This window comes from Eubalaena glacialis, chromosome 1 (assembly GCF_028564815.1).
Source record: "Eubalaena glacialis isolate mEubGla1 chromosome 1, mEubGla1.1.hap2.+ XY, whole genome shotgun sequence".
In the NCBI taxonomy this organism is placed as follows: Eukaryota; Metazoa; Chordata; class Mammalia; order Artiodactyla; family Balaenidae; genus Eubalaena; species Eubalaena glacialis.
The window spans coordinates 234,039,323-234,064,167 of NC_083716.1; the positions used below are offsets into that span (position 1 = coordinate 234,039,323).

Consider the following 24,845-nt stretch of genomic DNA (forward strand, 5'->3'; position numbering starts at 1 on the left):
TATCTAGTCTCATAGCGTTGTGGTCGGAAAAGATACTTGATACGATTTCAATTTTTTTAAATTTACCAAGGCTTGATTTGTGACCCAAGATATGATCTATCCTGGAGAATGTTCCATGAGCACTTGAGAAAAATGTGTATTCTGTTGTTTTTGGGTGGAATGTCCTATAAATATCAATTAAGTCCATCTTGTTTAATATATCATTTAAAGCTTGTGTTTCCTTATTTATTTTCATTTTGGATGATCTGTCCATTGGTGAAAGTGGGGTGTTAAAGTCCCCTACTATGATTGTGTTACTGTCGATTTCCCCTTTTATGGCTGTTAGTATTTGCCTTATGTATTGAGGTGCTCCTATGTTGGGTGCATAAATATTTACAATTGTTATACCTTCCTCTTGGATCGATCCCTTGATCATTATATAGTGTCCGTCTTTGTCTCTTGTAATTGTCTTTATTTTAAAGTCTATTTTGTCTGATATGAGAATTGCTACTCCAGCTTTCTTTTGATTTCCATTTGCATGGAATATCTTTTTCCATCCCCTCACTTTCAGTCTGTATGTGTCTCTAGGTCTGAAGTGGGTCTCTTGTAGACAGCATATATATGGGTCTTGTTTTTGTATCCATTCAGCCAGTCTGTGTCTTTTGGTGGGAGCATTTAATCCATTTACATTTAAGGTAATTATCGATATGTATGTTCCTATTCCCATTTTCTTAAATGTTTTGGGTTTGTTATTGTAGGTGTTTTCCTTCTCTTGTGTTTCTTGCCTAGAGAAGTTCCTTTAGCATTTGTTGTAAAGCTGGTTTGGTGGTGCTGAACTCTCTCAGCTTTTGCTTGTCTGTAAAGGTTTTAATTTCTCCATCAAATCTGAATGAGATCCTTGCTGGGTAGAGTAATCTTGGTTGTAGGTTTTTCTCCTTCATCACTTTAAGTATATCCTGCCACTCCCTTCTGGCTTGCAGCGTTTCTGCTGAAAGATCAGCTGTTAACCTTATGGGGATGCCCTTGTGTGTTATCTGTTGTTTTTCCCTTGCTGCTTTTAATATGTTTTCTTTATATTTAATTTTTGATAGTTTGATTAATATGTGTCTTGGTGTGTTTCTCCTTGGATTTATCCTGTATGGGACTCTCTGTGCTTCCAGGACTTGATTAACTATTTCCTTTCCCATATTAGGGAAGTTTTCAACTATAATCTCTTCAAATATTTTCTCAGTCCCTTTCTTTTTCTCTTCTTCTTCTGGGACCCCTATAATTCGAATGTTGGTGCGTTTAATGTTGTCCCAGAGGTCTCTGAGACTGTCCTCAGTTCTTTTCATTCTTTTTTCTTTATTCTGGTCTGCAGTAGTTATTTCCACCATTTTATCTTCCAGGTCACTTATCCGTTCTTCTGCCTCAGTTATTCTGCTATTGATCCCATCTAGAGTATTTTTAATTTCATTTATTGTGCTTGTCATCGTTTCTTGGTTCCTCTTTAGTTCTTCTACGTCCTTGTTAAATGTTTCTTGCATTTTGTCTATTCTATTTCCAAGACTTTGGATCATCCTTACTATCATTATTCTGAATTCTTTTTCAGGTAGACTACCTATTTCCTCTTCATTTGTTAGGTCTGGTGTGTTTTGACCCTGCTCCTTCATCTGCTGCGTGTTTTTCTGTCTTCTCATTTTGCTTATCTTACTGTGTTTGGGGTCTCCTTTTCACAGGCTGCAGGTTCGTAGTTCCCGTTGTTTTTGGTATCTGTCCCCAGTGGCTAAGGTTGGTTCAGTGGGTTGTGTAGGTTTCCTGGTGGAGGGAACTAGTGCCTGTGTTCTGGTGGATGAGGCTGGATGTTGTCTTTCTGGTGGGTTCGTCCACGTCTGGTGGTGTGTTTTGGGGTGTCTGTGGCCTTATTATGATTTTAGGCAGCCTCTCTGTTAATGGATGGGGCTGTGTTCCTCTCTTGCTAGTTGTTTGGCATAGGGTGTCCAGCACTGTAGCTTGCTGGTCGTTGAGTGAAGCTGGGTCTTGATGTTGAGATGGAGATCTCTGAGAGATTTTCGCCGTTTGGTATTACGTGGAGCTGGGAGGTCTCTTGTGGACCAGTGTCCTGAAGTTGGCTCTCCCACCTCAGAGGCACAGCCCTGATGCCTGGCTGGAGCACCAAGAGCCTTTCATCCACACGGCTCAGAATAAAAGGGAGAAAAAATGGAAAGAAAGAAAAAAAGAGGATAAAATAAAATAAAATAAAGCAATTATAATAAAAAATAAGAAAAAAAAATTATTAAGAGTAAATTTATTAAGAAAAAAAAATTTTTTTTAATTTTTAAAAATAGATTTATTAATTTTTTATACTAAAAATAAGAAAAAAATTATTTAGAAAAAATTTATTAAGAAAAAAATTTTTTTAATTTTTTAAAATAAAAAATATGAAAAAACTTATTAAAAATTTTTTTAAAAATAGAAAATAAGGAAAAAATTATTAAGAAAACATTTATTAGGGAAAAAAAAATTTTTAAGCCAAAAAAAAAAAAAAAAAAAAAACGGACGGACCTAACCCTAGGACTAACGGTGAGAGCAAAGCTATACAGACAAAATCTCACCCAGAAGCATACACATCTACACTCACAAAAAAAAGGAAAAGGGGAAAAGTTAATATATCCTGCTCCCAAAGTCCACCTCCTAAATTTGGGATGATTCGTTGTTTATTCAGGTATTCAACAGATGCAGGCACATCAAGTTGTTTGTGGAGCTTTAATCCGCTGTTTCTGAGGCTGCTGGGAAAGATTTCCCTTTCTCTTCTTTGTTCGTACAGCTCCCGGGGTTCAGCTTTGGATTTGGACCCGCCTCTGCGTGTAGGTCCCCTGAGGGCGTCTGTTCCCCACCCAGACAGAACGGGGTTAAAGGAGCAGCTGATTCGGGGGCTCTGGCTCAGTCAGGCCGGGGGGAGGGAGCGGTACGGAGGAGGCGGGGCGAGCCTGCGGCGGCAGAAGCCGGCGTGACGTTGCAGCAGCCTGAGGCGCGCCGTGCGCTCTCCCGGGGAAGTTGTCCCCGGATTACGGGAGCCTGGCCGTGGCGGGCTGCACAGGCTCCCGGGAGGGGCAGTGTGGAGAATGACCTGTGCTCGCCCACAGGCTGTTTGGTGGCGGCAGCAGCAGCCTCAGCGTCTCATGCCCGTCTCTGGGGTCCGCGCTGATAGCCGCGGCTCGCGCCCGTCTCTGGAGTTCGTTTAAGTGGCGCTCTGAATCCCCTCTCCTTGCACGCCGCGAAACAAAGAGGCAAGAAAAAGTCTCCTGCCTCTTCGGCAGCTGCAGACTTTTTCTCGTGCACCCTCCCGGCTAGTTGTGGTGCGCTAGACCCTTCAGGCTGTGTTCACGCCGCCAACCCCAGTCCTCTCCCTGGGATCCGACCGAAGCCCGCGCCTCAGCTCCCAGCCCCCGCCCGCCCCGGCGGGTGAGCAGACAAGCCTCTCGGGCTGGTGAGTGCTGCTCGGCGCCGAGCCTCTGTGCGGGAATCTCTCCGTTTTTCCCTCTGCGTCCCTGTTGCTGTGGGATCCGCGCTGATAGCCGCGGCTCGCGCCCGTCTCTGGAGCTCGTTTAGGCGGCGCTCTGAATCCCCTCTCCTTGCGCGCCGCGAAACAAAGAGGCAAGAAAAATTCTCTTGCCTCTTTGGCAGCTGCAGTCTTTTTCCCGGACTCCCTCCCGGCTAGCACCGAAGCCCGAGCCCCAGCTCCCAGGCCCCGCCCGCCCCGGCGGCTGAGCGGACAAGCCTCTCGGGCTGGTGAGTGCTGGTCGGCACCGCTCCTCTGTGCGGGAATCTCCGCTTTGCCCTCCGCACCAATGTGGCTGCGCTCTCCTCCGTGGCTCCGAAGCTTCCCCCCTCTGCTACCCGCAGTCTCTGCCCACGAAGGGGCTTCCTAGTGTGTGGAAACCTTTCCTCCTTCACAGCTCCCTCCCACTGGTGCAGGTTCTGTCCCTATTCTTTTGTCTCTGTTATTTCTTTTTTCTTTTGCCCTACCCAAGTACGTGGGGATTTTCTTGCCTTTTGGGAGGTCTGACGTCTTCTGCCAGCGTTCAGTGGGTGTTCTGTAGGAGCAGTTCCACATGTAGATGTATTTCTCATGTATCTGTGGGGAGGAAGGTGATCTCCGCGTCTTACTCTTCCGCCATCTTGCCCCTCCCTCCTGAATGTTTAACATTTAATTTAAACATATTAGTTATTAGAAAATGTTGATTGTGGTTACTTATTTTTAATTAAACCTTTTAGTTCGAGATCATTGTAGATTCACATGGAATTGAAATAATACAGAGATCCTTTGTGTCCTTTACCCAGTTCCGTCCGTTAGTAACATCTTGCAAAACTTAAAGTAAAATATCACGACCAAGAAGTTGATATTGGTACAGTTAAGATCCAGGTTTCCATCTCCACAAGGATCCCCTGGTTGTCCTTTTATAGCCACACCCACTCCCATTCTTATCCCCTGGCAACCACCAATCTGTTCTACATATCTGTAATTTTGTTATCTCAAGAATGTCCTGTAAATGGGGTCAGGTAGTATGTAACCTTTCGGGACTGGCTTTTTCACCCAGCAGAGCTCTTTGGAGATCCCTCCAGGCTGTTGTGTGTATGAGAGTTTCTTTTTATACAGAGTGGTGTTCCATGGAATGGGTGTGCCACTGTGAGTTTAATCATTTACCACTGAAGGACATCTGGGTTGTTTCCAGGTTTTGGTGATTATCAATAAAGCTGCTACAAACATTCATGGACAGGTTTTTGTGTGAACATAGGTCTTCATTTCTTGGGATAAATGCCCAAGAGTGTAATCCCTGGGTGGTCTTGTAGTTTCATGTTTGGTTTTTAAAGAAACTGCCAAACTGTTTTGCAGAGTGGCTGTACATTCCCCCCAGTATGCGCCAGTTTCTCGACATCTTCTCTAGCATTTGGTGTTGTCACTTTCTCCTTTTAGCCATTCTCGTAGGTGTATAGTCATATTGTGATTTTAATCAGCATTTCCTGAATGGCTGGTGATGTTGAATACCTTTTCTTGTGCTAATTTGCCTCTGTATACCCTCTGACACTGTGGGGATGTGGCTGGCAGGGGTGAAAGTCCCTACCTGGTGTTCTCTGGGCAACACGTGGCGGGTGCTGGAGCCTTATTGCTGCCTGCGTGGTGGGCGTGGGGGCCACAGTTGTTTCTGTTTGGCTGGAGTAGAGTGGTTATTGGCTGCTCTCCCACTGTTGATTCTGCCTTGTTAGGCTCCCCTTTCCTGGAGCCATGGCCGGAGAGGGCAGGCTTTCGGTGAGCTTTTAAATTCTTTCTGTACTCCTTGGTGTTTCTGGCTGGGCTTCTTCAGCTCCATGTTTAGGATGTCAGGGGCAAACAGAGACCCGAGAGAACTCAGTGCCTTGTCATTCCTCAGGCCCTCTTCTCTCCACCCTTCAGAGCCTTTGCATATTTTTTTATATCTAAGTCCAGGGTTTTAGCTGTACTTAGCCAGAGGAGTAAGGAAAAGTATGTCTAACCATCTTCCCGGAATCAGAAGTCTGCTGGTTACTCTTATTATTTTTGGATCTGTGAAATCTGATGACCCAGGCTGCATGTCTGCCCTGCCTGCTTGCCCTGCTTGTGGTGGCCTTTGGCCCATCCCAGGCTCAGGGCCTCACATTTATTACTGCTAAGGTGGTTTGGCTTGGCCTGTAGTCCCAGCATGACAAAGTTTGCAGGATCTCGATCTTTTTGTCATTTAAGGTCTCGTTTACAAATGAGAGGCACATCCAAATCCGTGGTGAGGAATTGCTGGACAGGACTTTGCTGGTGAATCATGGACCGCCCTTGTCGTCATCCCCCAGATCGTATTTCTCCACCCTCTATTTTGAACTCTTGGGAAACCTGGTTGGAGTGGGAGGGGCAGCGGTCGGGTGACTCAGTGAGATGTCCGTGTCATCCTTGCACTGATCCTCCAGGCCAGTATTCCTGTCAAAGAGGAAATGCAGTGCACCAGACGCTGCCTGTTCCGAGTGAGCCTAGGAGAACTCTTGGCAACTGCCGGTTCCTTCCCTACATTCAGCCCCTCCATTCCTGGCATCGCTCACGTGGTAGTCTTGCCTGGACTCCAGGTGGAGACGCGCTCTTGGGTAGAGGTCAGGAGCCAGGCCTGAGCCAGCCTGCCCAGAGTCCCGGCCCCCTGCTTCGTTACTTGCAGGACTTGGGGCAAGTCACTCGGCAGGCCTCAGTTTCCTCTCCTGATACCTCCTCCATCACGTGGTGGGGAAGCTGGGACAAGCAGACACCTGTCAACACCTAGCAGATTTCCCAGCATTGCCAAGTGCCCGGTCAGGGGAGCCGCTGCTGACATCCTCTTGGTTGCTTCCCTGTCCTGTCCGCTCCTGTGTGGGTAACTCAAGTGTCCACCTTCTCCATTGAGACATCATATCTGTGTGTTTCCAGCATGTCTCCTTTTTCTCCTTGATTTCTCAAAGATCACTGCCCGGGGTTTAGTAACCTCCCCGGCTAATTCTTCCCAGGATATTGGAAGATATTTGTCTGACTTGGGTGTCTTAGACTCATTTAGAGTAGCTAGCATTTTCTTATATTTCCAGGAAGATCATTTCTATGAAAGGATGGGAACAAAAATTAATAAGGAAAAAATATAGAACTTAAAAAGTTCTTTTTTTGTTTTTAGCATATATTATAAACTTAAGGCTTTATTTTTAAAATAATTATAATTAATACATGCACATGGTAAAGAGCTCAAAAGGATGAAAAGGTATAAAGTAAGTTTCCCAGTCCCTCAGAGGTCCCCTCCCAGAGGTGACTAAGTTACTTTTTCCTGTACACCCAGACTATTCCTGCAGTTTGTTTTGAGCACTTAACAGAATATCTTAGAGGCTGATCCCCGTTAAGGGCATGAAGAGTAAGTAGCTTCAGTCTGTTGAGGGCTGTGTAGGCTCCCGATACATGAAGGTGCCGTGATTTATGTCGCCAGCGTCCTGCCAGCCATACCTTGATCAGTATTTCAGTTGTTCCTTTTGTCTTTACAGTGAACCTTCCTGAATTACCTCGTATACACTCTGTGTCAGTGCTCATGAAGACATATTTGTAGAAGCACTATTGCTAAGACGAAGATGTATATTTTAAAGTTTGCTAGATTTCACCAAATGTTCTCTGTAGGAGTTTATTTATTTACACCTCAATGTATGAGACTCAACAGAGCAGGTTATCAAACTTGTGTAGGTAAAAAATAGGTATCTTGTCATTTTAATTTGCATTTGTCTTATGAGTAAGGCTGACCACTTTTCCTGTGTTTAAGATCTGTCCACTATTTTAATATAGCTCTGCCAGTCTCTCATGTTTATGTATACACTTCTGTCTTCTTTTGCCTCTCTCTTGTACATTTAGTTTTCTAAACAGACTTTATCCAAGGGTCTGGGTAGCTATGCCATTTGTCTTTTTTTTCTTTTGGTGCGGGGTGCTGCGTTGGGTCTTCGTTGCTGCACGCAGCTTCCTCTAGCTGCGGCGGGCGGGGGCTGCTCTTCGTCGCGGTGCGCGGGTTTCGCATTGCGGTGGCTTCTCTTGTTGCGGAGCACGGGCTCTAGGCGCGGGCTTCAGTAGCAGCACGCGGGCTCAGTAGTTGTGGCACGTGGGCCCTAAAGTGCACGGGCTTCAGTAGTTGGGGCACCTGGGCTCAGTGGTTGCGGTGCGCGGGCTCTAGGGTGCGCGAGCTCTAGGGTGCGCGGGCTTCAGTAGTTGCAGCACACGGGCTCTAGAGCGCAGGCTCAGTAGTTGTGGTGCATGGGCTTAGTTGCTCCGCGGCATGTGGGATCTTCCCGGCCCAGGGCTTGAACCCGTGTCCCCTGCATTGGCAGGTGGATTCTTAACCACTGCGCCACCAGGGAAGTCCCTGCCATTTTTCTTTTGATTCAGTTACATGGTTAGTTTTATTCCAAGTTCTATATTCTTTGTACTGAAGTATAGCACACATATGGAAAAGTGTACCGATCATATCATCTACAGGTTGACGAATGTTCTGGATCAAGGGACAGAACGTTAGCAGCCTCCAGTAGCTCTCTTTTGTACCCTTCTCCCCAAAAGCAACTCCTGGAAGCAGCTAGCTTCTAACCCTATAGATTAGTTTTACTTTTTTTTTTTAACTTTGTATATGCATAATGAACTTATATGAATAGTATATATATATTTTTGTGTCTGGCTTCTTTCAGCATTGTAAAACTCATCATATTATTGCATGTAGCAGCAGGTGGTTCATTCTCATTGTTCTGCAGTATTCCATTGTACTAATACATTATAGGTTATTTATCCACTTTACCCATGCAGGGCATTTGGGTTGTGTCTTGTACGGGCCCCTTAAGGGTAGTGATGCCATGAAGTCCTTGTCTGTGTCTCGACGAGAAGGAGATATGTTTGTATTCTGTTGGGCCGATGGGTGGAATTGCTGAGCCATAGGGTGACTGTACCAAACTGCATTCCCACCAGCACCGCATCAGAGTTCTGGCTGCTCTGCATCATCGTCAACGCTCCATACTGTCTTTTGACACTGAGCGCTTTTCTTAGCGCAGCCACCATGAAAGGTGTACCACGTGGGGGGTTTTAATTTCTACTTCCCAGATGACTAATCAAGTTGGGCACCTTTTTGTGTCCCTTATTGGCCACTTGTGATATAACTGTTGTGAGATAACTGTTGTGAGATAACTGTTGAAGTCTTTTGTCCGTTTTCCTGTTAGTTGGTCTGCTTCTCTTCTTACTGATTTTTAAGTCTTTCTACCTCAGGAGAATTCCAGCAAGTGTCTAAGAATTCAGATCTGTTTATTGTGCTTCTGGCCTCCTCAGAGGATTATGTGACAAATACTTCCAGTGTTTTCTCTGCTCTTCCACTGGGCTATCCTTTCTGTTTCATGCATGTTCTGACTTCAGGGTGTGTGGGGTGCTTTCACTCTTGAGTTTGTGGGTTTCCACACGGCTGTCTGTCTTCTCGCCCCATCGTATTCCTCTGCTCCATCCCTTAGTACCACGTCTGCTTATTCCAGTCGTGGACCTGGCCCGCTGAATCTCTGTGCTGTCGCTGATCTGTCCTAAGTTCACGTTATTACCCTACTTTTAATTTGCATTTACCTTCTAAGTTCATTTAGTTGTGTGAACTGTTTCTTACCGTACAAACTTGCTTGAAAAATATAGAGTATCTTTTAGTCTCTGAAGTCTTTTCTGTGTGAAGGCTAGGTTTTGGAGATAGTTCTAGCTTTTTCGCACCATTCCTTGGTTTCTAGGAGTTACAGTATTGGCTGCAGCCCAAACAAAGGGACACTCTTATTATTCCTTAGGGCATCTCCCCTGAATCCTGCCTTCTTCCTGCCTTGGACTCATCCAACACCTGCTTTTCTCCTGGGTCCTGTCCTGCCCGCTGTGTCTCCAAAACCAAGGGGTTCAGTAGGAAGTCCCGTCCAAGGCTTCTCTCTCAGAAACAGCCTCCCATTTCCCTTCCTCCTGAGGAGACCCTCCCAGCCTCACCTCTCCCATGAAGCTTCCCCAGGGCTGGAAGGCTCTTGAGGAGCTTGCAGGCGACCAAAGGGAGGAGGAGCCTCCAAGGGAATGGAGTGATGACCCGTCTTGTGGACAACTAAGAAATACGGATTCTGTCTCCAGGTGGCAGGGCGTGGTCGGAGAGAAGCAGAGATTGATTTTTATTTGATGGGCGTCTTCTGTGATGATTCTCATGATCGGGAGGTGGACTCCTGGCACCAGAATGGTCTCAGGGAGATGCTGTCCACATGAAGAGCCATCTTTTAGTTCCATTAAAGAGAAAATACCCTAAGATCAGGACCCAGAGCCTGAAGTAGCACCAAGAGTAATGGTGGTGGGGTGTTTACATACGAGGCGCTGTTCTCAGCACCTTACGTGGTCCCTGCCCCACACCTCACAGCACCGCTAGGATGTGACAGCACCATTAATAGCCCCAGTTTTCAGGTGAGCAAGTGGAGGCACAGGCAGCTGCTCCAAGTTACACGTCTCGCAGGGCTTCAGGCCAGGGGTGTGTTGGGCCCCCTGCTGGGTCCTGTGCACATTTGGCCCCGTTCAGTCCCGTGACAACCCTGGCAGGTGACTTCTAACACCTCTTCTTTTCCAGAAGGGGAACGTTTCCCAAACAGTCAGTGGCCAGGTGGGATTCTGTCTGAGGTATCTTCAAACAGGCACAAGAGTTTAAAAAAAGAAGGCTAAAAACCAGGTTCTTGGATATTCATCTGTTGGTCAAGACCTAAAATAGGATGGGCATAAAAAATCTCATTGTTCTCTTCTGTAGATATCATAGTAACTCCTAATAAATCCCTGAGTTATGCAAAATAAATGTATTATCTTTCTGTAACTGTATTTATTATGCTCATAAAAATGTTCAAGTATGAAAACTCACCCTGGAGTGAATAATAAAGAAGTGTTTGCTGAGATCTTGTAGACATACAGTTGCTGATGAGAATTCCTTCTGCACCGACCCCAGGCCACTGGCGGTTGCCAGGCTGCCACGGCCTTCCCTGACCACCCGGTCCAGAGCGCCCACCAGCCCCCTTGCACACGACCCGCTTCCTGTCAGTGCCTGAAATTGTTTTGTGGTTTGTCTGTCTCTCCCCAGTGCAAGTTCTGTGTGAGTAGGAACCTTGCCTGTCATGGCCTTGGGAGCCCATGTCCAGAGCAGACACTTGGCCGGCGTCTGCTGGGAGGATGGGGTACAGCCGCCTGCCGTGCTCTCCAGGAGTGAAAGAGCAGCTCCCGCCACCCGACCCCAGGAGGGTGCGGCTGCTCCAGGCCTCTGTGTTCCCTCTTTCTGTCTCCCCGCACCCTCTCCTAGGCTTACCTCTCTTACACCCAGCCTGATCCCTACGTGGAGTTATCGTGGTTACCCCGGTCGTGGAAGAATGAACAGCACCGTGCATTTGTGACCCAGTTCTGTTTACCCCCTTCTGTGATTAAGCGTTGTAGGTAGTTTATGGAAATCACGGAAGAGATAATCTATAAAATACTGTTTCTAAATTTTCTGAGCCAGAAACATGATCATCTAATAACTTAAGTTGGGTATTCCTAAATTGGATCTTTCTAATATAAATTAAAGCTCTAAAATGGGCAAACATCCAAAAGTTAAATAACGTATTTTATTGGTGAATCCATGAGGAAGCAGACTTTTTCCTAACACTGCTGGTGGGGATGCAAAATGGTCCAAACCCCCTGGAGGGAAATTTGGCAATAGCAGCAAAATTACATATGCATTTATTCTTTGTCAGGGCAGTTCTACTTCTAGGAATTTATTCCGAAAATACCCCAGTAAAAAAAGGAAAAGATCCACGTAAAGGCTGTTCATTGTGCCGCTGTTTGAAATAGCAAAGGATTTTCAGTAACATAGACCCTCCGTGAATAGGGACTGGTTGGACAGCCTCTGGTGCTTCTATGCAGTGGAGCACCGGGCAGCCGTGGGAAGAGTAAGGAATCGCGGTCTTTTGCTAAGGAGCGATGGCCAGGATGTGTGCAGCTGACCCTTGAACAGCGCAGAGGTCAGGGGCCCTGACCCTCCGTGCAGTTGGAAATCCAGGTGTAATTTATAATCGGCCCTCCTTTGCCGCGGTTCTTCCCTAGCCATGGTTCACATCTGGGGATTTAGCCAACCACGTGTCATGGAGTATTTGCCGTTGGAAAAAACCTGCATGTAAGTGGACCCTTGCAGTTCAAACCTGTGCTGTTCAAGGGCCAACTGTGATTAAATTAAAAAAGCAGAGAGTGGACAGAAGGGTCTGTGGTATGCTACTGTTTTGAAAAGAGAGAATATGAATATATACATGTATTTGCATGTATCTTACAAATGGGAGGATAAACCATACTTCTATTTATTTTTAAAGCTGCCTTTAGGGAAGGGAGGGAACTAAGATGAGGGGACACACATAAATCAATGCCTTATTTTGTCAATTTGACTTTGGGACCATGTAGCTATTTTACAGCATTATAAAAAAATTAGGTAAAAGGTTTTGACTTTAAAAAATTTTGATAGACATTGTCAGATTTATCACTAAAAGGTTTATACTCTGTTTCCCTCCTATGAGTACTTGAGGAGAACTCTCTTCTCTCACACCTTTTCCAACACTGGATTATCGTCTCTAAGAACTGTGCCAATCTGATAGGTGAAAAATAGTTCGCTGTTTTCATTTGTGTTCCCCAGTGATGAGAGTGATTAAGCATCTTTTCATTCCTTTATTAACCATTTTGTATATCTTTTGTGAAATGCAAGTTCATAGCCTTTTTTTCTGTTGATATATAAAAAACTCTATATGTTATAGATATAATTTTCATTTGTTGATTATTACCAGGTTCATGACCTCATTTCTAGTTAAATTGTTCAGGCCTGACTGTAGTAGCTGGTTGTTGTTCCGTTGTCATACAGTAAAAGGTTTTTTTAAAAGAACATTTATATATGATATGCTTGAAATGCACAGGAAATGCCTACGGTAACTGTGGATCAAACTTCTCTAAACTGTTCAAGTGCTAGGTGTCAGCTTGTGAGCTCTTTGGAGCAATGGAAACTGTGTTTTCTTTTCCTTTAAAAAAAATTGCCGGTACTTTACTGGTGGCGCAGTGGTTAAGAATCCGCCTGCCAGTGCAGGGGACACGGGTTCAAGCCCTGGTCCGGGAAGATCCCACATGCCGCGGAGCAACTAAGCCCGTGCGCCGCAACTACTGAGCCTGTGCTCTAGAGCCCGCGAGCCACAACTACTGAGCCCATGCGCCACAACTACTGAAGCCCGCGCACCTAGAACCCGTGCTCCACAACAAAGAGAGGCCACCGCAATGAGAAGCCCGTGCACTGCAAGGAAGAGTAGCCCCTGCTTGCTGCAACTAGAGAAAGCCCACATGCAGCAATGAAGAGCCAATGCAACAATAAATAAATGAATAAATAAATAAAATTGCCTATGGCTGATTACCGTGTCTCAGTAGTAGATAGTTGGTAAATGTCCACTTAAGTTGATTTTGGTAATCTGTAATCTAAATTTGATTGTCTTTTTGGTTTGAGATTGTTCTTGACTTTTAATGACCCATGATAACCATCTTTATGTTCTGTTCAATTGAATACCTGAATGAAACAGTACTTTTTCATGAAAAAAGAAAGTATATAGTGAAGGTAGGTTTTTAAAAAGTTTTCATAGTTGCTAGCGTTTGTCTTCTGCTCGTGGACATGTTTCATGTTTCTTGTTTCTTTCTCCAGGTCATCACTCCATGTAGGAAACTCATCCTATGTGCAGATAACAGAAAAGAGATGGAAGACTGGATCGCAGCACTGAAGACGGTCCAGAGCAGGGAGCACTTTGAGGTTAGGGGAGGAAGCCCTCCCCTCTTGTCGCCCTCCCCCTTGTATTCTGCCATCTGAATGTCCCCCATGCTGGGCCGTTACGGTTTGGAGCTCACTTTCTCAGCGTGCTCCTTGCAAACTTAAGGCTTGTTGCTCATCTTTGGGCCATCGGGCAGTGACCCTGTCTGATTTCTTATTGAATCTTGTCCAAGTTACCATGTTTAGGGAGGTCAGAGGGGTGCCTCATCTTTGCCATCTTTGTTCTTTGTTTGCAGCCTACCCAGTACAGCATGGACCACTTCTCAGGGATGCACAACTGGTACGCCTGCTCCCACGCGAGGCCCACCTACTGCAATGTGTGCCGAGAGGCTCTGTCTGGGGTCACGTCCCACGGACTGTCCTGTGAAGGTACGAACGATGTGTTTCCTGCTGGGAAAGGTGGCCTGAGGTTTGACATGACAAAGCCTTAGGAATCCAAGCACAGTCACCTCAGGTCAGTCAGGCGTCGAGTGGCTTGTATGTATGACTGCACCCTTGTTTACTTTGCCTACTCAGGAGTCTTTGATAAATTATTATTTGTAGTAACGGAACAAAGTAAAAAGAAGGGAATTGGTAGTAATGAGACACAAAGAGGAAACATAGAGGACACAGGGAAAAAGGAGTTGAAGTATCTCTCAGCGCCTCTCTGGGTAAGTGGTCCTCCAGATCTAGAGGACAGGGGCACTGGGCTTGGGCAGGAGCAGAGAGAGGTGAACTGTGGCCCCGGGCCCAGTTCCCACCTGCCGCCTGATGTCGTACAGCCTGTGAGCTTAAGAATGGTTTTTACAATTTTAAAAGGTTGAAAAATATCAAAAGAAGGCAACTGTTTCGTGATGCAGAAAATCCCGTGAAACTTAAATTTCAGTGTCCATACGTGAAGTGTGGCCACGGCGGCCCTTGTGCTGCGGGGACAGAGCCGAATGGTTGGCCCGCGGAGCCCGAGCTGCTTTGTCTCCGGCCCTTCACAGAAAGCCTGCCGCCCCCTGGCCAGGCTGGACGCCTGGTCTCCCCGTGAGCGGTCTCTGCACGCATCCTGGTGGTTTCGTTTATGAGTAAACTAACCATATATGTTGGTTCCCAACTTTCCCAGGAGAGCAGGGCAGTTCACCCCAGACCATGGCCGCAGCTCCGAAGGTTAACGTGTTCATTCTCTCACAGTGTGTAAGTTTAAGGCCCACAAACGCTGTGCTGTGCGTGCGACCAGTAACTGCAAGTGGACCACGCTGGCCTCCATCGGGAAGGACATCATCGAGGACGAGGACGGGGTATGCCCGGGGACCCTGCACGGCCCTCCTAGCACCGGGGCGAGAGGTACCCCCGCCACCTCCCGCCTGTGCTCAGGTCTCTTTCTTGAGGAGAGTGAGGGCAGGGTTTCCTTTGGTTGGTTACGCTGGTGTCCGGGGGCCCCGAGCTCTGTCCAGTCCCTGTGAGCTGTGGATGCCGGCAGGGGAGCAGTGGCGTGGACGGGGCTCTGCAGACCCCGCCCCACCCCCTCGAGCAGTTCATTTTGGAGCATTTTTGCCCGAGGGTCCCCTTGGCCCGCGTGGGGGCTGTGAGGACGCCCCCGGTGCATGTCTCTGTGTGGCTTGCAGATCGCCATGCCTCACCAGTGGCTGGAGGGGAACCTGCCCGTGAGCGCCAAGTGCACGGTGTGCGACAAGACCTGCGGCAGCGTGCTGCGTCTGCAGGACTGGCGCTGCCTCTGGTGCAAGGCCATGGTGAGCGCGCGCAGCCGCTGGGCAAATGCCAGATGGGCACAGGCCGGCCGCGTCCGAGAGCACGGCTCCTGCGGCGGCAGGGCTGGGGAGAGCTCTGGGGTGCGGGAGGGAGGCCGGCGCCCCCTGTGACGAGCGGGTCCGTGTTCCAGGTGCACACGGCGTGTAAAGAATCCTTACTGACCAAGTGCCCGCTGGGCCTGTGCAAAGTGTCGGTCATCCCGCCCACCGCTCTCAACAGCATCGATTCCGATGGTGGGTACCACACGCTCTCCCGTCTCAGCCGTTTCCTCGTGCTTCCTTCTCCAGGCCTTCTCCCCTCCCCGGCTCTGGAATTGGTTATGTCAGTGATTTTGAGATGCGGTCGGGACGAGGTCAGGCCCAGCCACTGGGGGGAGAGGAGTGGAGGTGATGAACAGTGTCCTGGCAGCTGGGCTGCTGGGCACCTTGGACTCAAGGCCAGGACCTTACTTGAAGGTGGTAGGTCCATCGGCTGTTGAGTAGAAACCGAGTCTAAGATGCTTCTCCGTCTTTGACGTGGGCTGTCCGTCAACTAGGCTCGTCTAGTAGCTGATATTAATTACACACTCTTCCACGTCTGCGCTCGCTTGTCCAGATGGTACATGATGATGCATATTAACAAGTGTTGGTAGGAACTTGGGAACCGGGGCACGTGTCTCAGGAAGTCACCTCTGCTAGATTGAGAGCAGTGTCTGACATTTAGAGTCCTGCAAAGGTGAGGTCAGACCAGATGAGGACTCACTTCCCTCTACACGGGGGATAGCGTTGTGGAGACATGTGGATTAATCTCTTGCCGGTTTCCGGGGCGTGTATGTGTAAGTTATAGGTCCCACAGGGGTGTCTACTTGGTACACGGTTGAGGGCGCCCTGATGTCTCTCGTGGCTTTCAGATTTTCTTGTGTCCTTTTCCGTCCTCACACCCAGGCTTCTGGAAGGCCACGTGTCCTCCATCCTGCACGAGTCCATTGTTGGTCTTCGTCAATTCAAAAAGTGGGGACAACCAGGGTGTGAAGTTCCTCAGAAGATTCAAGCAGCTGCTGAACCCTGCCCAGGTCTTTGACCTCATGAATGGAGGACCACACCTTGGGTAGGAAGCTTGTAAAATATATCTTTCTTGGAGTTTAAAAACTGTTTGAAGAAAATGCATGCTTATTTAAAGATTCAAAGATACAGAAAATTTTAAATAGGAAATAAAAGTTACCCTTCCCAAACTCCACTGGCAGAGGTGTCCACTCTGAATGTTTCATAGAGTTGTGTGTCCTTCCAACTTTCCAGTGCGTGTTTCAGTCGTGTGCACACACAGACTTTGAAACTAGGTGGGGGCCTAGGTTACCTGTCCTTGTGCGGTGTGCTTTTTACGGGTGTCAGCCGACAGCAGTGTGGATGTGTTCTGATGTCAGTAGTTACAGATCTGTCTCATTTTTTTGAATGGCTGCTTAGTATTGAGTAGGAAGCTTTTCTCCAGTGAGGCCAAAAGGGAGATTTTTCATTTTAGAGGGCACTTGAGTTTCCTTAAGTTGCAGGTGCCGTGATTGCAGATGTGCAAGGCCCCGTGTATCTGGCAAAGTAAGAGACCTGACGTGTGTTTTCTAGTTTTATACAATCCAGAGGTTTGTGGACAACGTTGGCTCTTGTAAATTCTGGCATTTGAGCCAACTCCTTCCTCGTTTGGAAGCACCAGCTCTAGGTGGGAGCGCTGCGAGCCCCCTGGCTCGTGAGGGAGGCGGTGCAGGATGTTTGCAGTGGGCAGTGCCCGCGGAGCCTGCTCTCTGGAGCGTGTGTGTTCCTGGGAGGCTCCCAGGAGGGTGTTGGTTTTGGAGCTGGTGCTCCTGTGACCTGAGCCTGGGTCTGGTTGGAGAGACCTGCTGTTGGAGAAGGGTCACCGGCGGCAGCTCTCGAGCCTCTTTCCTTGGTGGCAGCACCCCCTTCCCTGGAGGGACCCTGGAGGTACCCTGCGGGGATGCACCAGACAGGCGCAGGCCGCTGCTCCCCGAGGCACCAGGGTTGTTGGAGGAATGCCCCGAAGGGGCGTTGGGCAGGGCGGGCTGCGCAGTAGGACCGCGGAATGAGCACGTGTTCATTTGGAGAAGCATGCAAGCCCCACAGCTCGTAGTAAGCGTTAAGGACGAGACAGGACGACTTAGGTGCAGACCCGCAGAGGTGCGGTGCGCTTGGCTTAGACAGGTCCCGTTTCTGGGAAGCGGCCTTGCTCTCACACTGTTCCTAAGAAAACTTAGAGATACGGCTTCGTTTTCCTGATTCCTGGCCTTGACGTGTCCCCTCTTCTCCAGAGAGCGGGAGGCCTGAGGGAGGTCAGTGTTCTTAAAGGACACGTGTGGCTGCCACTCTCCCAGCCTGAAGGTCAGGTGCAGCCGCGCCCCTCTGTTACGGCCCGAGTTCCCTGTCACCTGGTCCTGTTTGTTGTCTGAGGCCTTCCCCCCCGCTCGGACTGTGCTGGATGCAAAGCCTGGCCAAGGGGCCACCCTGCCTGCCGGGGACGGGCGCGGACGGACAGTCCAGGCCCAAGACAGGCGATCTGTCTCGTTGGCAGCGTGGTGTGCAGGTTCTTTGGGAACCAGGAGAAGGGGCTTATGAGTCAGATGGGGGTCTCAGTTTCCCCTCCGAGCTAGCGTTTGAGGAGAGTTCGTGGTAATGGGGAGGGAGGCAGGGAGCCCTCTAGGCAGAGGGTGGGCTGTGTGCAGAGGTGCGGACACATGGTGGCAGCTCCTGGCCAGGGAGGCCCTTGGGGGCCGCTGAGAGGTTTGAACCTCTCCTGGGAGCAAGCGGCCCCTTCCAAAGCCGGACACCCGACGACACTGGTTTTGGGAAGATGAGGCTGGTAGCACGAATTGGAGGCATCTTGAAGGAGACGGGAGGCAGGTAGGAGGCTCCTGGAGGGGTTACAAGAGTGGACGACGGGGCCTGCCCAGTAACTGGGTTGGTGGTGGCGCTGCCTTTCTCTGAGGAAGGAAACGTCGGTCGAGGAGGCGCCCGTGCAACACCGAGTGGCACGTTCTGGTAGACAAGGGCAGGTGTTGTCCTTCAGGAGAGCCCCGAGGGATCATCGTCAGGGTCATTCAGGGTCATCAGCATCTGTGTCGTCCCTGAAGCCAAGACGTGGATAAGGCCACCCAGGAAGCGGCTGGGGAGTGAACGGAAGGCTGCAGGGTGTCCTGGGAGGGACGCTGCGAGGGAGGGGCAGGGTGACCAAGAGGAGCACAGGGGAGCTGGAGTCACGAGGGGAGCGGGGTGGTCACCTGGGCGGGCGGAGTGGCCCAGAGGTCAGGAACAGCGTGGGCAGGATCCTGCAGCCCGGGGCTCCTGAAGACGCGTGTGGGGCTGGCCGCGTGTGGGGGCGGTGGGCGGGCCGGGGGCTGAGGGGTGCTGGCCTTTGCTCTCAGGCGCCCAGCGGCCCCAGTGGGCGGAGCCTGAACACGGCCGGCTCTGGCCTCCAAGAGGCTTTTTCGCGGGAGGGGCCACAGGGTCGGCCTTGAGGAGCACAGATGGGGTCCCCCAGCCCCAGGCTGACTGGCTGTCGGCTATCTGTCCCTTAGAATGGACCTCATTTCATTGACGTTCTGTTTTCTCTGCAGCCTACGCTTGTTCCAGAAGTTTGATACGTTCCGGATTCTGGTTTGCGGTGGAGATGGCAGTGTTGGTTGGGTCCTCTCTGAAATCGACAGCCTCAACCTTCACAAACAGGTACCTGGGTGTGGAGGGGCCGGCCCCATGGGAGAGCGATGCCACCGTTACAGAGAGGCTGTGTCATCTCGGGGGACGCTCCTCGTCCCCTTGGGGTGGTCTTGGAGGGAAGAGCAGGTAGCTTGATGGCGTCATGGGCCCAGGGACCCAACAGAAAGAACACTTCCATCCCCGCAGGTCCCAGGCACGGGCAGATCTGGGTGCGGCTCCTTATTGGGTAGTGATGTCGTCTACTGCCTGATGCCTCCTGCTGGTGAGCAGGGGTCAGAAGTATACTTGAACTTCAGGTCAGAGTAGGGTTGTTTTTTTTTTTTTTTAAATTAATTAATCAATTTATTTATTTTTGGCTGCATTGGGTTTCTGTTGCTGCGCACTGGCTTTCTCTAGTTGCGGCGAGCGGGGGCTACTCTTCGTTGTGGTGTGCAGGCTTCTCATTGTGGTGGCTTCTCTTGTTGCGGAGCACGGGCTCTAGCGCACATGGGCTTCAGTAGTTGTGGCATGTGGGCTCAGTAGTTGTGGCTTGTGGGCTCTAGAGCGCAGGCTCAGTAGTTGTGGTGCACGGGCTTAGTTGCTCCACGGCATGTGGGATCTTCCCGGACCAGGGGTCGAACCCGTGTCCCCTGCATTGGCATGCGGATTCTTAACCACTGTGCCACCAGGGAAGCCCAGTAGGGTTGTTTTTTAAGTGTTGATTTATTTTCTGCTCCAGCTCCCTCATACCCCGGCCCCCAATAATTAACCACTGCTAACATTTCGGTGACTATCCTTCAGACCTCTCTCTATCAAAATGTATATAGTACAGTGTGCAATGCAGTTTTAATTTAAATGGACTCATGGTACCCTTACAGTATATTGTGTAGTGTCAGTTTTTAGTCAACACATTGTGGGCACCTCTCGATCCATCAGTTTAAATGGAGGCCTGTGTGATGGTTTTCCACTGGGCAGGGCTGCGCCAGCCCTGGGTTTAGCTCATCTCCCCCCATTGATGGACACTCAGATTGCTTCATAATGACAGTGCTGGTGAAAACCATGTATACAATGTCCCAATTATGTTCTCTTTTGAAGAGCACCCAAATTTAAATTTTGGTAATATTGCCAGACTGCTCTCCAGGTTATATTCCTAATGCTCATAAAACTGTCTTTTCGCATATGCTGTCCATTGTACATCTTAAGGCTTTTGCCCAACTTAGTAGGCAAAAAATGGTATGTTTCATTTTTATTTCTTTAATACTGGTGAAGTCAAGCATATCCTCAATTAACTATGAATTTTTAAATGAATCATCTGTTCATGTTTTTTTTTTAACCTAATATTCTATTGGGGTATTTACCTCTGTAAAAATTGATTTCTAAGGATTATTATTATATTAGGGATGTAAACTCCTTGTTGCCCATATTTTTCCTCATTTGTCACTTGTCCTTCAACACGTTGGTGGTCTTTGTAGGTGGGGTGGACCTTTTGCGGTCAGCGTCTAGCTCCTGGAATGACGTTGGAGAGGGGACGCCGGGTGTGCAAGTAACTGCTCACCTCTAGGGAGGCCAGTTGCTCGGGAAAGAGAGCACTGCCCCCTAGTGGTGAAGTTAGAGCAGTACACTTAGGTCCAATTTTAGGTTTTGTTCACTTCCAGGATTGTTACCAAGTTCATTATCACAAGTTAGGAAGACAGGTTTTCATGCATTCAGCTGAGTTCAGGGAGCATTCATTTCCTTTGGCTTCTCTGTGGCCCGTGATCCTACCCGACATCCAAGCCGGAGATCTGACAATAGTTCTTGAGCCTTCCCTCACCTTCCCTCCTCGTGTCCGGTTAACCTGCCACCCTGAGTGTCCAGCACAGCAGTGGGTGCTGCTGAGCACGTCTGGCTGGCCCCGCGCTCCACCTGTCCACGCCTCGAGGGGGCCTTCCCCTCGGCCTGTTCTGCTCACGCACCTCCTTGAGCCCCTCGGGCCGCGCCGGTCCCCGCCGGTCCCCGCCTCCCCGAGGACCTTCCTTGGGGCGGCTCTGCTCCTGCACCCTTGCTGAGCGCTCCCCAGTGGCTCCTTGGCTTAGGAGAAGGTCCGGACTCAGAGTGAGGCCCCAGTTTGGCTCCTTCTTCCTCCTCTGCTTCTCTGACTGCTCTCTCCTCACTGCCCTCCCCGTCTGAGCTCTGACTTGGCGGGGGGGTCACCTCTCCCAGAACGCCGCTGTCCCTTCACCGTGCTGCCTGCTCCTTTCCTTTAAGGCTCCCGGAAGCCGGCGCCGGGTCCCCTCCCCCCGGTGCTGGGGCTTCCTTGTCCTCACCTGCTCTGTCCAGCTTGCTGCCCCTGGCAGGGTGGAGGGCCTCCCTCAGTGGCCGCGGCAGGTGACCACGGGCTGTGCCGTGCTTAGGGGGGACCAGGGACCCTCCCCCACCCTGCGTGTCGGGCTCGGAGGTCAAAGGCTCTTGGGCAGCTGGCGTCTGGGGAGCTTCCTAAGCACTGAACTGGCGAGGTGGGGTTTCCACAGGGGGCTCTGGGTGGGAATTCCAGGTGGAGGGCGGGGCCTCAGCAGTGCAGGGGGTCTCTGGGGAGTGACAGGCGGAGGGGTGCAGGCCGAGTGCCAGGGTGTGTTCCAGTTTGACGGCCAGACTGGAGGTCCTGGCGCCTGTCTTGATAGGACTTAAAGCCGTGGAAGGTGCTGTGAGGGGAGGGAAGGTGTTAGTGAGGTGCTGTAGAGGGCGGAGAAGCAGGCGGAGGGGAGTCATGTAGACTGATTCTTCAGGGTTCGGACACTCAGCAGTCAGCACTGTGGCCATAGCTGTGAAGGTGGGAATGTAGATCAGGGAGGTTTTAGAGGATTGATTGTCAGATGTGGCAGCAGGTGAGAAGCAGGCCTGTGGGTGGGAGAGGAATTTTCTGTCGGATTAGAGAGACATCTGTCCTGCCAAGTGGCTCTGCCTGGAACGCGAGCACCACACCGGGTGAGATCAGACCTCACACCTTGTAGGTGAAAAGGAGGGTGTTTGACGCCGTGTCTTTCCCCCGTGTCTCAGTGTCAGCTGGGAGTGCTGCCCCTCGGCACAGGGAATGACCTGGCTCGCGTGTTAGGCTGGGGCTCAGCCTGTGACGACGACACCCAGCTCCCACAGATCTTGGAGAAGCTGGAAAGGGCCAGCACCAAGATGCTGGACAGGTGAGTGGACCTCAACCCAGGGTCCCTGGAAACCACAGGCCCTCTGCAGTTACTTGTAAAAATTCGGCCTGAGCAGGAATCCTTGTTTCTGGTGGGCTTTATCTGGCGATCAGATTATGACAGAGCTGATGAGCAGAACAGGTTGGCACTGTGCCCTCGAGTGGTCAGGTCTCACCAGCCAGGCCCGATCCTCTGGGCCGTTAGAGAAGGCGGCCCTGTCCCCTTTGGCCTTTGCAGCCTCGTCTGATGCCTGTCAGCAGTCTTGCCGTAAGGAAGACTGTTGCACAGTTGAGCAATCCCGTGCTCCCAGAAGAGTCGTAAGTTTTGGACACAGCTCTCCTCTGGGTGTCTAGAGATAACTTGGGCGTTCTTCCCGAGCTCTCGAGGGCGAGCTGCTCTTAGTGCCGAGCTCACGTATGAAAGCCCCTGACCACGGCCTGCGGGACTTGCTATTGCTGAAACGCTCGTATTCTCTCTTAGGCTCCTGCGCGGCAACGAGCAGGTGTGGTCTTGAACCCTCTCCAGCTGCCTCTACCGTTTCTTCTCTATTGAAGGGAGGCCTACGTGCCTTTGGAGGCTGTGAAATGCTCAGCCCCCGCGGGAGAGCTGGCTGCTGGCTGAGTGATTTTAGCTCTGAAGAGGGGAAGCCCATTTTCCCAGAAGCAGCATTATGGGATGCCTTTCACCTCCTTCAGTGGAGCTGCAGCGTCCAACGGGTTGTGACGTTTGTTCTCAGCTAAGTGAGGAGCCAGGTTAGGGACACGGGAGTCAAGATAAAGGCTTACAAATGAAGTTAGGGTTGTCATAAGATCAAGCCCCCAGGCCACGAGTCAGGGAGGTGGGAGAGGCACGGGGCCTGCCTGGGGGCTCGAGCCGACCTGCTGAGAGCTCCTTTGTGTGTGCAGGTGGAGCGTCATGGCCTACGAGACCAAACTCCCCCGGCCGGCCTCCTCTTCCACTGTCACCGAAGACTTGAGTGAGGGCTCCGAGGTATTTCCAGTTGCCCTACCGCGTGCTCACACTGTCCTCCTCACCACTTTGGGGCCCTCCCTCCACCTTAGGCGTCCTCCACTAGGTTAGACCCGCGCAGGTGCAGGGCCAGCCGAGGCGGAGCTGCGGCCCGTGGACTCTGCCCCACAGGATTGGTGGTCGTCTGGGGGCTTCCTGGGGTGTCGCCAGATGTGGGGTCCTCTGTGACGATGGTCCCCTAGGACTTGCCGCCCCCCTGCTGCCAGTGCCCCCGCCCAGCCCAGGCTCCCGCTCTGGGCCCGCCTCCTCCACGTCCCACCCTTGCAGTTGGTCTGTGCTAGTTCAGTGTTCAGCTCTTCTTTTCACCTTATGGTGGTTTTTGTGATCGGTGGTTCCCTCAGGGCCCAGACTGGCGCAGTGCTGGGCGCCCAGCTGTGCTCACCCCACTGGGCGAGCTGGCTGCTGGCTGAGCAGGAGAGAGGGCTCTGCCAGGACCCGTCTGCCCCTCAGGAGGGTCAAGGGCAGCAGCTGGCAAACTACAGCCCCCCCAGGCCACGCCTGCCTGGGCTGCCGTGACCTGGCCTGTGAGCAGAGAATGGTTTGCGCGTTTTAAGAGAGGGAGCGTACGTACGTATACAAAGCCTAAATATTTACTCTCCGGCCAGTAGTAAAGTTGGCCGACCCTGGGCCAAGGCCTAAAGAGAGGGCTCGTCCCACAGGGTGAGCGACCCCAGTTCCGCAGGCAGGACAGCAGGGGTGAGCGGTGAAGGGGGTGATTTGTATCGAGAGGTGGAGAGGGGCCTGGGCCGAGTTCCAGCCAGGCAGAGAAATGCGAGTGGAGCCTCAGCTGAGGACCCTGCCTGCCGCCTGTGCTGCTGAGGAGGACGCGGGATTCAGGACTCCAGCCCAGCACAGGCTGGCGGTGTTGAATCTCCGACGAAAGCAGCACGAGCCATTCACGAGGTTTTATCACCGTGTTCTTTTGAAGCTTTTGAAATCTGTCAGATTAGCGTGAAGTGAGCTGGGGCTGGCCGGCAGGGTGGGGTGGGGGGGGGGGGCGGTGCGTGGAGCTCACCGGGCTCCGTCGTGGGGCTGACAGTCGCCCGCCCTGTTTGGGGCAATGGCAGGTGCAGCAGATCCTCTTCTATGAAGACTCGGTCGCGGCCCATCTCTCTAAGATCCTGACCTCCGACCAGCACTCGGTGGTGATCTCATCGGCCAAGTGAGTGCCCGGCGGCCTTGGGGGAGCCAGGGTCCCAGCCAGGACTGTCTCTCTAGAAGCCTCTTCCCGCGTTCCCCCCACAGAGTGCTCTGCGAGACCGTGAAGGACTTCGTGGCTCGGGTGGGGAAGGCCTACGAGAAGACCACCGAGAGCTCGGAGGAGTCGGAGGTCATGGCCAAGAAGGTGCGTCCTGGGCACCTGGGGTGGGTGTCGGGGCGGAGCCGCAGCCCCTCCACTCCCTCCTCTGTTGCCCGCCCAGTGCTCTGTCCTGAAAGAGAAGCTGGATTCTCTCCTCAAGACCCTGGATGACGAGTCCCAGGCCTCGTCCTCTCTGCCCACGCCGCCCCCCACCATCGCTGAGGAGGTGGAAGACGGGGAGGGGGCGGGCAGCAGCTGTGGCTCCGGCTCCACCGGGGACCGCGCCGTGGGGTCAGCCTGCCCAGCCCGGCCGCAGATATTCCGTCCTCGGGAGCAGCTCATGCTGAGAGCCAACAGCCTGAAGAAGGCGATTCGCCAGATCATAGAGCACACAGAGAAAGGTAGCCGGGCTCTGGATGCCGCGGGGCTTTCTGCAGGCCAGCACCGGGCGCTCCCAGTTTCCCCCCGAACGTGGCGCGAGACCCAGAGGGACCCACTGTGTAGGCCAGAGCCACTCTGGACCGCCTGACGCAGGCCAGCACCTCCTTCCTCAGGGCCTGTGCCCGATGGAAAGACACTGAGCGGACGGCAG

At 51.2% G+C, this 24,845-nt stretch overlaps 1 protein-coding gene across 2 annotated transcripts in view; it reads left to right on the top strand.

Annotated features, from left to right (window-relative positions):
- The window catches only part of DGKD (diacylglycerol kinase delta), a 116,772-nt gene that overhangs the window by 67,362 nt on the left and 24,565 nt on the right, over positions 1-24,845 (top strand). For both annotated transcript variants that reach the window (XM_061188664.1, XM_061188672.1), the window contains exons 4-15: positions 13,218-13,322; positions 13,577-13,709; positions 14,499-14,605; positions 14,933-15,058; positions 15,208-15,310; positions 16,001-16,163; positions 18,670-18,778; positions 21,785-21,924; positions 22,830-22,914; positions 24,021-24,115; positions 24,199-24,298; positions 24,375-24,654. In XM_061188664.1, the coding sequence (XP_061044647.1) occupies positions 13,218-13,322; positions 13,577-13,709; positions 14,499-14,605; positions 14,933-15,058; positions 15,208-15,310; positions 16,001-16,163; positions 18,670-18,778; positions 21,785-21,924; positions 22,830-22,914; positions 24,021-24,115; positions 24,199-24,298; positions 24,375-24,654 (1,546 nt within the window). The remainder of the gene's footprint in view (positions 1-13,217; positions 13,323-13,576; positions 13,710-14,498; positions 14,606-14,932; positions 15,059-15,207; positions 15,311-16,000; positions 16,164-18,669; positions 18,779-21,784; positions 21,925-22,829; positions 22,915-24,020; positions 24,116-24,198; positions 24,299-24,374; positions 24,655-24,845) is intronic.